The sequence below is a fragment of the Pyxicephalus adspersus genome, chromosome 5 (assembly GCF_032062135.1).
Source record: "Pyxicephalus adspersus chromosome 5, UCB_Pads_2.0, whole genome shotgun sequence".
NCBI lineage: Eukaryota > Metazoa > Chordata > Amphibia > Anura > Pyxicephalidae > Pyxicephalus > Pyxicephalus adspersus.
Window position 1 is genome coordinate 26,087,336 of NC_092862.1, and position 11,496 is coordinate 26,098,831.

The window sequence follows — 11,496 nt, forward strand, 5'->3', positions numbered from 1 at the left end:
AGTAACAGGTGTTATCACTGCATTATTTGATGCTTCTCAATTCATGTGGATAAAAGCAGTTCATCACCCCCAAGAATATAATTTGATTATTGGGTTCTCTGCACAGAGTAGTTCAGATCACATACCCAATGCTTGTACTTATGACATTGTTTTATTCAATATTCTCCCATAGTTTATGACAAACTGTTAGCTAGCATTTTCCCCAGGGATGAATATTTTGTTTTGAGTGGACTAGGAATAATAATATTATAGAAAAAATATGTCCTGAATTGATAAATTGCATCACTGTAGTGTAGCAGTGACCTAGAACATTTGAAAGAACAGGACAACTCTTTTAAAGTTCAAGTTACGCTAACAATGCAATTTTCATATTTGCTCCCTTTTAGTCTGCTAACAATAACATTAAAATAATTTTGCTATATGTGTTCAGTATATGAATCTGTACCATTATTGGCCTCCTTTTGAAAATGTGTTCAGTGTTTTAGGATAATTATGAAGAACAATCATGCAAATCAGAAAGCTCTATGTGAAGTCTTCATGGTGGCAAAAACCATTAAATCATCATGGCAGCCAGGGAACTAGTATTTTCACAGACAGAGGTCAGTTATGGCAGCCTCCATACCTACTAACCAGAGGTTTCCTTTAAGAGGGAGCATGCACCAAATTCTCTCTACTCATGTCCTACTGTTGAATTGGCACTTTTTGCTAATCAGGTTCAGGTTTACTGTTCATTAGGGAGCTTAGCCCTAATCAATAGATATTCAGACTGTATTCTGAATTGCTGGCAAAATATAATACGGCCCATACTGAACTGTATCCAGCACAACACTCAGCCTTTACTTCACTCTGCTTATCAATGTGGTGCAGAATAAAAACATAAGTCAATAAAATTGATAATATAATGTGACTATTTTTATCATACCTATAAAATAGATCATGCAAAAATGATTGGAATTAAAATGAAGATATTAATGTAAATATATCATATAGTTGAGAGCGCCATTCTTGGCCATTCTGAACTTTGTACTTTGAGCCACATATCCAGAAAAAGCATGCTATAAAAATAGTTTAAAAAGTGCCAGAGTTCTTTATTTCTATACTTATTTGAGGTCACTGGCAACACTTAAAGTGGTATTAAACTTGCAAAGAAAAAAAATGAGGTTCTTGTTTGCAGAAGGCAAAAATGTCTCTTCTGAAAAAAAAACCTGCTTGTTTGCAATTGTTTAACTAAACACATCTCTTTTCTTTCTTTTCCAGATACTGGCATTTTCATCTGGTCCTCCTCTGGGTTTGGGATCCTCAGACATATTGATTGGCCAGGCTGGAATGCAATAATTCCCATGCTTGCTCATAGGAGTTCATCTATTCCCAGGACGCAGCTATGCCAGGATCATACATTAAGCTGCAGATGAAGGACAGGCAGGTAAGTTTGTATTCTTGCAGAAGGAATATCATTTCCTTCCCGTCATAATGAACCTGCCTGCACACAAACTTTTTCTTTGTTAGTTTAGTGCTTTAAGCCAGGGCATATCTTGACAGCTAGGGAAATAGCATTCTAAAATAAAATGATAATCAATGGAAACTTTATTACTATCCATTATAAATGTTTTCCAATAAGAATCTCTAAGGGACATGGTATTGCTTACTTGTTTGATAACCGATGACCCGTAATGAGGTACCAGAATGGGTGCATGTTCTTACTTTACTGGTTGCATGCTTGTTACAGTATTACACTGATGAAATGGAGCCGGGATCAGGATAACAGCCTTGGAGCAAGCACTTTAAAAATGAGTAGGCAATGGCACATTTTATATTACTGTAATGTATAATTGCATAAATAATAATAATAAAAGAAATCAATAGGCAATTTTCTGCTGAGCATGTGTTTGTTCAGCAAGGAGCAATAGGCAATTATGACATGTGTTCTTTGGTATGCAGAGGATAAATCTGTGTGTATATTAGATAAGAAACCATTAAAAGGCACATTATAAAGAAAAAACTTGAAGTCTGGGGGTCCAATTAGTAAATTATTATTAAAACCCGAGGACAAAAAAGGGCTTTTCAGAGGAAAAAAGAAAAACTTTGCAGTGGGTAACAGACCAATCCATGCTACACTGATAAAGGAAATATGAAGAATATCCATATGAAAGGAAAGGTGGGATGCCTGAAACCATTACAGAAACCATTGGGCTTGTCTTTGTATATATTTATTGTGATGTGCTATTCCTCATTGCCTTTTCCAGGTATTACCATCCTTCTTGTCACTCACACATTCACAGCTAGGAACCGTGTGGATGATAATACCAGATGTCTGGTTAATCTGCAAGCAAGTATATACACATGTTCTGACACCCAAGCACCTAATTAAAAAAAATTCACAGCTGTGGGGAGAACTACATGCACCCGCTGCAAAAGCCCAACTAAAGGCTGCACCTGTTCAAAGTTTAAATTTTCTCCTCTGCTTCAGTGGATTTGCTACACCATTTTTACTTCTAAGAACAGAGTTCTGTTCAAAAATAAGTATGAAATGAATAACCTGACTTGCTGACTCTTTCTAATGTACCCTAAGCCAAACAAAAGTGTTCCAGAATCAGCTACTCACAGTGAGGGGAGCAGTGAGTAAGCTTCTAATTGCTAAGTAAACAGACCAGGAAGTTTCTCCAGGATGGATAAACTGACTGTAGGCACCAAATGCTTTTTCCAGGTGTGTACAGCTTTCCCTCTGAACAGAAGATGGCATAGTCATGCATAGTAAGGACTAACAGTGCTGTGAAATAGCAACAAACACAAGAAGGATAAATATATGGGCAATGAGGGTTTTATCAGATTGGTGATCAGTTCGGATAGAAGTATGGACCTGTGTGTATAAGGCCTTACTATGGTGGTAGCTGACAGTCTAAGGCTATGTTCGGACTGGCAGCGAGGTTGTGGTATGGCTACTGATTCCCTATACCAATGTAGCACTTCCTCAGGTTCCTACACGTAGCGCCTCCCCTGCAGCAGCCCAATAGAAAATGGTGCAGAAAATGGTGAGTGGTTCTGTTCCGCTCACTGCTGCCCACAGACAAATGTGCAAATGCTTGTTCTTTCAGATTATGGTAAAGGCCCAGCAGCTGGTAAGGTAAAGATGCCACAAGGCCTGCAAGAACACTTCTGATGTGAGTCTGAACCTAATGTTATCATTATGTTTATAGCCACTGCACTACTTCTGCTACTTTCTACTAATGGGGTAGAATATACTCATTTAACAATACAGAGGCAAAGCCTGGGTTCAGATCTCAGATATGTGAAATAATTAACCAATGGTAATTAGCTAAAAGAGAGTCAACTGGTTGGATAAATCATTGTCGAGTCCAATTAGTTTCCATATATTACAATGAAGAGTGATTACTGTCTGTGATACATCCTCCTCTTCCATCGCCATGAACAGCTAGTTCACCAAATCTGGTTTTCTTAACAAATGTTAAAATGCAAAACATTCTAAGCATAGAGGACCTGGCCCAGCTTTGTTTTGCATCCTGAGCTTTAGTTCGTCACAAGTGGCATTTTACTAATTAGTTTCTGCCAGACACAAACACTCTTACTTTTTTTGTTGACTATATGCAGCAAAATTACAGGAAAATATGGCCTGGCTTCTGGCTGTCAGCAAAAAGAACATGCAGGTCTACAGATTGTGAAACGAACTGTGCAGCTATACAGTGTAAATGTATTCAATATATATATTTTTATATATATATATATATATATATATATTGCAGCCTACCAGTCCTTACATGTGGTGGCTGCATTACCTTTCATGTATAAAGTATTTTTTCTGTTATTTTCACATGGTGAGCTGACTAGTAACAAACACCTCATCCTTGGGTGACACCTATTTAATGCACTACATCTATAAAGTGATGGCACCCTAGGCAGCTCCCCTGATCCGGACTACAAATAACTCCCTACTAAGACCAACTCATCCTTTTTTAAAGGGCAATTTAGATTTTTAGTTGGGTAAATTCTTGATATATACATAATTCCATAGCCAACCACCTAATCTTTAGGAGCCTGAAAGTGGACCTTGCAAATGCATGGTTTGTATAAGCCCCCTTCCTTTCCCATTGTATTACAGAATTATACAAAATAAATAAATTACCCCCCTTTTTAGGAGGTTACAACACTTATAGAAGTTTATTTTTGTGGGATTAGGCATCCTGCACATTTTCTTTATTTTTATATAGAAGGAGGGCAGAAGGCCATATATTCAGACCTTGGATTTCAGATTCTTGGAAAAACACAGAAGAGCAAAGGATGAGAACGCCAGTGTGCTGATTTATACCCAGATTGATTTTTATTTTTCATAGCAGTCAATACCAACAGTGAATTGAGTGAATAATAAAACCAATCTAGACATAGATCAGTGAGGTCAAGTGCTTCCATTTTTTCCTTCTCTCCTAGGTTGTTTGTTGTCTGTGTCCCCATTTGGTAAATTCACTTCTCTACCTGAGTTAAAACAGCAATGTTCCAATACAGGACATCATTTGGGAAAAAACTAAACTGAATTTTTCAAATCGGACAAAAAATGAATTTTACCATTCCCCATGCTATCTAAAATAAAAACTTTTGGGCTTTTTGAACATTAAATCCTTTTTATGAATCTAATAATGAAATAAGCAGCATAATGTGACCCTCTGCATCTAAAGATGGCTGTCATGTTCATGCCTTGGCTTCAATGCTTTCCTGGTTCTGATCCAGGATAGAGGTCAAGACAAGGAATTAAAATGTTTCTCAGCTGTTCAGTAGAATGCTGTCCAGGGGTATGGGCAACAGGAGGGGTTAATAATTACAGGACCGAACTTGATAATGACATGTTACGTCTTTTGATTATAATTTGCTGTTAGCAGTGGACTATTCTGCATTATGTTCTTTTAGTGGATAATAAAGACATTCTGCACCATCTTGCATTTATTGCATTTGAGGTTTTTGGGTGAATGTAAGGTGAACCATTATTGCTCATGTCAATATTTATGGTATAACAATGCCCTGTGGATTACCAACAGACAGGATCGAATACATTGGCTGGGTGAGAATGATTTGGTCTTCTTTGGCATTTGACCTTCATAAATCATATGGTTCAACTAAGACAACTAAGAGTACCATAGGAAGTTTTCTCTGGGTCATTCCACTGCTTGCTTCATTTGGACATCTGAAAGGACTACATGTGTTTGGAAAGACATTTTTTTTGTTTTTTTTTATTATAGATATACATATTATTTGTTGCTTTAGTTTTACATTTAAAATGTTACTTTTTACAAAACAGAATTACGGAGCTTTTATTTGGAGACACTATAAGATAGTTTTACTTATAACCTCGTCACATAAATGACTTGAAGACTTTTCTAAGGCCACCCACACACTCTTCCTCTTCCTATTCCACTTGCTCCTACTTTTTGCTCCTTTAAAAGAGCACCCAAAACCCATCTTTTCATATCTGCCTACCCGTCTTCTTTTGTCACAAAAACTCACTACTTCCCCCTCCTATTGTGTGTTACTTCCCCCACCTCTTAGATTGTAAGCTCTTCAGTGCAGGGTCCTCCCCTCCTCCTGTGTCACTGTATCTGTCTGTCATTTGCAACCCTTATTTAATGTACAGCGCCCCAATATATGTTGATGCTATATAAATACAATATAATAATATTATTAAATCTGCAGATTTCAGATGTTGATATGAATTAAATAATACAACATCCAAGAAGTTGTTGTTGAGCTTTGGAGACTTTTTACCTTTTTATCAGCAAAAAATGTTGCAAGAACACAGCTTGATCAAAGAATGTTTACTGATATCCGTTTTTATGATTGTCTTCAGCTAGTTCTTCACATACTGTTATGTCTGCTAGCTTACAAATCCCAAACTGAATTTATTGTTGAGTTATGGAATATTGGGATGCAAATCATTGTTTATGTGTCACCGTGTGCGTCTCTGCATCTTCCTAATTTATAGCAGAGCACAGCTTAATATGCAGAGCCAAATAGCCAGCTTGGATTTTATAATGCTGCCTCATGCTAATTAGCTCTCATCGGTGCACAATGTGACACAAACCTTTACAGGGTGAATCTATACACACAATTAGGAAGTGAATGTGTAAGGAATGGATCGCTTATGTCTTCTCAGGATTGTTAGACCTGAAATATTGTAAATGACCACATACACATCATGGGTAATGACACATACAACATTAATTAGTTTTAAATAGTAATAGGGAAGGGTAAAAACCCTTGTAATGTTTTTTAATTATTTTATTTTTGGTCGGTGTTCTATTGGGGAGATTTTTCTGTAAAGCCCAACAGGAAGTGAGAAGAAACCTTCATAGAAGTTAGCAGAAAGTAGGAGGAAATACTGAAAGGGCAAAGAGACCCTCATTAGGAAGTCATAGAAATTATTTTTATATCAACAAAAGGTTTTGTTTGGATGTAAGTGCATCTAATTGGAACACCCCCACCCCTATTATTATTCTGCTGACAACTCAGAACTTTTAGTTCCAGTGACAATATTCATCAAGGGGTGAATCATACCATCAGAGAAAACATAACAATGAATGGAGTTCTCTAATTACTAAAGCATTATTAAATACAAAACCATAGAATAAACACGTCTCCCAAATCTCTATTGCCTGTATGGTTATGCTACCCATCTCAGAATAATGCCCGTGTATAAAAGCACAATTCCCTTTAATGGTTAGATCATACCCTGCACAAAGCAGGAGCTATACATACCAGAAATACAGAATTGTATTCTTGCTATCATTTTATTTGTCACTGCAGGCTTCCTGGTTTGTTTGCACTTCAATCAGAGGCTTATCCTCCCTCTGTATGCATCAAATAAACAGTCTCCTAATGTAGGGGATCTAATGCTATCTACACACATCAAATTAGTGTCACCTGAGACAAATGGTCATGCTAGTCTTGGGCAAAACACTGACGTGTGTAAAATGGTCCCCTGACATTGTTTATGGATCCATCCTGGCAGATCAGTGAATGACCAATTATGAACGACCACTGTGCATTTCAATAGCGCAGGGTACCGCTCACTTTAACCCTTGGTGTTTTTCATAAATTCACCCTGGTGGAATAATGAATGATCAAGTGGGAGTGCACAGCAGGGTGCCACTCAGTCCCCCTCCCCCTTCTCTTCTCCATAGACCAAAATGGTGCTGTGTGTATAGTGATCATTCATTCTTCTGTCACTGGAAAGATAATTTCCAGCTATAGATATTTGTCGTGTGTACATAACCTTGGTCTGCCACACTTTGAGGTCCATCCTTCTTAAGACAATAAAAGTAAGTATTTGTAACCTTTTTAGATACTTATTTTCAAAAAGGATTATGTTCCTAGAAATATTAACGATACAGCAATTCTATATGAACAGTAGGTACATTTTTACAAAAATTCCACTTTATTATGCAAACAGCATAAGGACCAGGAAATATTATGGGATCAGCCTCTCGTGGTGTAGCAGAGCTGGGGTGTGAGAGGAAGAAGCAGTATGAGGAGCCAATAAATTTGTGTGCTGACAGAAGCTGATAGAAAGAGAAAGCAGAGTGATTAAAAGACAGGCTCATAATGTGATGCTTCTCTTTCCACTGTCCAATCAGAGGGTGGGGCAAATACAGAACCCTCTAGCTTCCAAGAAAGAGGGTTGCAGACCGAGGGCATCTAGTGGCAGAATAAATGTACTGCAGGAAAAATCTAGATTGAAGGGAAACATTGCTGCAAAAGCTGGTTTTACACTTTTTACCTTTGCATGGGCTAAATAATTATTATCTTATATTTAGCAGGAGTTTTGCTCTGCAGCAGTCATCCAATACATTGTTATGTGATAAATATAAATGCATGCCTGTGATGGGATGAAATCCTGCAGTTGCCCAGCCTGTATGTGGCTGTGTTGGGTGATCATTCAGCATGGCTGCTGATAATGTATATGGGCAGGTAGTGCCATAAAGAAGAAAGAATGGGGTGCAGTTTGTGGCATGGTGAATACCACCTGGGCGAAGACCCCACGCCAGACCCAAGGTTGTGATTGCAAGCCTCGACCTGGAAACGCTTTTTAATTGGTTGGTTTGCTGCACCTGGAACAAGTATGGGGATCAAGATATCAGAAGTCCCTAAAATATCCCCAGGACAGTGTCTCAAAGTGGTCCATTTATAAAGCAGTGAATCTGACATTCAGTAAACAATTCCTCATAGAGAATCTTCCAGAATTATGTGTTTCAATGGCAGTGATTGATTGATGGGAATGTTTCAGTGAATGTAAGATTCACTACTTTATAAATAGACCTTAAAGTATGAAAGAATGTCAGCATGGCAACTATCATTTGCAGAAACATCTTCCATGCACCTCCTGTGTATCTATTTACACTAAGAACAGCATGTAATATATTGACGCTTGCATTTAATTTTTCTTTCCAACTTTTTCCTCTTTATTTTGCTGGGTAATCCTGGCAGTAACACATTTCTTATTCTATGGTGACAACACTTCCTCTCTGTATAAATGGCAGATCAGCGTTGTCACCGAAGGTCAGGAAGTGTTTGTAGGACTACAGAACACCTTCTGCTCCTTTTGAAGATGAAATGTATGGGGCAATGTCCATATAGTGATTCCCGGGAGTGCTGCTTTGTTAGCCAACTACAGAAAGTTTACTGTCTCTTGGCAGGATCAACCATTTTTTGGAACAAATATCCACTTTTAGTTACATATAAAAGAAAAGGGATGATAGGTGTTTATTTTGGGGGCTTATACACACTTATAGGTGCCCCTGGGAGGGTAGTATACCCTGGGGGTTCTGGGGGTTCTGATCAGGATTGCAGCATCCAAAAACATCTCACCCTTAGCTGAGTCAGGTGCTCCATGGATATAATGATGTAGTCACACTCCTATTGCTGAATTCATCATATTCAATGCTTGAAGGAATCTGGACATAGGAGGCTATGGCACATCCATTCTAAACTCTACTATGTGATTCACCCAATGCCCACATTCACCCCAAACTTTAATCACTTTTGTCTAAAATGACTTTCAGAATATTAAATGCAGACTTTTACCGCCTTGCAATAAATCTCCAACAGCCGCTATTCTGCGGATGGAAAAACAATAAATGGTAATAGGTTAAAGTTTTTTCTGTAATTACTTTTTTCCAGTAAGTCAGCAACCTCCAACCCTGAGACTGCAATCAGCAATCCAGGAAAGTCAGCATCACCTAACCTGTAATATATCATTCATAATTCCAGACTCTTCCATTCACAAACCTGTTCTTCTGCTTTTTTTTGTAATTGCTGGGTGCACCGGCTCTAGAGGTAACACAGAAGTCAAGGTGAGTCAGATGGGAAACTGACAGCAAAGTCAAAGAAGAGGCGTGTCCCAAGTGACAGGTGGGTGGAGCTGGGCGTGGTCAGCGGTGAAGCCACTGCCATATATAGAGTGCGGGGCTCAGCGCTCCAAGTTGAAGTCAATCAGCCGCCGCTCCTCATCTTCAGCACCGCGGACAGCAGCAGCTGCGGCATTCATTATGGCAGAGACTCATCTCCAAGGGGTGGAAATTTCAGCTTCCCAATTTCTGGAAATCTGGCGTCATTATGATACCGATGGTGAATATGATTAACCTCTAAAAACCATTCCCAGTAACCATTTCAGTGCCAGAGAGATGCAGTGCCCTGGCAGTGAAAAGGTTAAAGCTATTCTTTAAAACCAAATCTTCACTTTCTTTTTTTTTCTTTTTTAAAATATGCCTTGATCTCCTGGATTCTGTCTGTGCCATCACCTAGTTATAACTCTTGATGCCAATCCTTGGGCACCTGGAGGGGATCTGATATTGTGTTGGTTTTTGTTTGCAGGGAATGGGTTCATTGAAGGAAAAGAACTGCAGAACTTTATTCAGGAGCTCCTACAAGCTCGGAAGAAAGCAGGACTGGTATGTGTCATTCTTGGCTGTCCTAGAAGGATGTAGAAGTGACTTTTCTTTTTTGTTGGGGGGTATTGCACAAGCTGGGGGTCTGATCAGGATTGCAGCATCCAAAAACATCAAAGCTGCAAGGGAAGCAGATTCAGATATGTATTTTGTCATCCTGGATAGCAGGTTGCAGTTAACTCCAAAATCGATTGGAGTTTTAACTGCAGCATCTAATTAAAGTATCAGCTATCAGTTCTATTTGTCCCAGGGAGCCCAGAGAAGCAGCCAGAAATGGGGCTGTAATACAGATCCAGGGTATATTGTCTCTGTGGCTGGCAAGGGTGAGGGCAGGATACTTGGAAGCTTCATAGTGTGCTTAGGAGGGCACCAATTTATAAAGATCCAATATAGATCAAATTACAATGATATATATATTATTAGTATATATGATCCAATGTATCTCAAATGTATATATATTTACAAAGATCCAATATATATGAACCAACATATCCAATATAATCCAGTATATATCCAATATATTTTAAGTTACTTTATAATAGAGATCCAATATATATTAATATAATATCAGTATCCACTAGCAGTGATATTTGCATTTTATACTAATTCATAGCACATTTGCTCTGCTCATGACCCCAATATTGGCAACTGATGGGATCTTCAATGCCATAGTTATCCTATAAGTATTTACCTGGATCCTAAAAGTTACACTGTGCAAATGTTTGCATATCAGTGCAGAGACACAAACAATATTTTGCATCTTTGTTTCAACTTATTATACAGTAAAAGATTTGATGATGATATAAATATTCTGACAGATGATGATCCACAAACTAGGCATGTAATTGTGGTTCAGCTACAGGATCATGTTAGACTTGTGCAAATTGCAAGAACTTTGTGCAGAGATAACCTGTGTGTTTGACAATCAGAAATAAATTGTATTGGTAGCCACTTTCTAACAGTTTATAGTTAGATATGCAATATCCTTTAACAGCCAATCAGAAATTAGCACTCATTAGATTTAACACCCTAAGCACCAGAAAGCTGAGTTCTTTTTTGTTTCCTGAAATGTTCTGCATTGTGTCAGACCTAAAAAGCCATTTTTTGTACCATCTGTGTAATGTGTTAAATAATCCAAGACCAGTGGATATGACCTTTTCTTACTGCAAAGCTTATGTCAGGAATCAGTACTGATTACCATCTGACACTCATAATCCTCTAATGTAACCTCCTCTCTGATCTTTGTCTGCTCTGTACCATTCATAATTCCTGCTATCCCTGAGCTGATATAACTAATCCTGACCATTATTTTTATTGTGTGTCCCATCTTAGAAAAACTCACTTTTGCTTTTTGGATTTGATATCAGATTTTCATTTCACCTTCTTGTCTTTCATGTGCCTTAAATTCAGTTTACCAATTGATACTTTTTTTTATTAGAACGTATGTAACTTTCTGAAACATTTGCAAAGTCATTCTGTTTGTAAATGTTTAATGAACCCGCTGGACCGTTAAAAATGTTATTAAGGTCCAAGAAATGTGGTATTGGCTGGT

At 38.0% G+C, this 11,496-nt stretch overlaps 1 protein-coding gene across 1 annotated transcript in view; it reads left to right on the forward strand.

Annotated features, from left to right (window-relative positions):
- The first annotated feature begins 9,489 nt into the window (after positions 1 to 9,489).
- The window catches only part of CALB1 (calbindin 1), a 40,948-nt gene continuing 38,941 nt past the window's right edge, over positions 9,490 to 11,496 (forward strand). The window contains exons 1-2 of the mRNA XM_072410946.1: positions 9,490 to 9,624; positions 9,871 to 9,947. Of these exons, the coding sequence (XP_072267047.1) occupies positions 9,546 to 9,624; positions 9,871 to 9,947 (156 nt within the window). The 5' untranslated portion in view covers positions 9,490 to 9,545. The remainder of the gene's footprint in view (positions 9,625 to 9,870; positions 9,948 to 11,496) is intronic.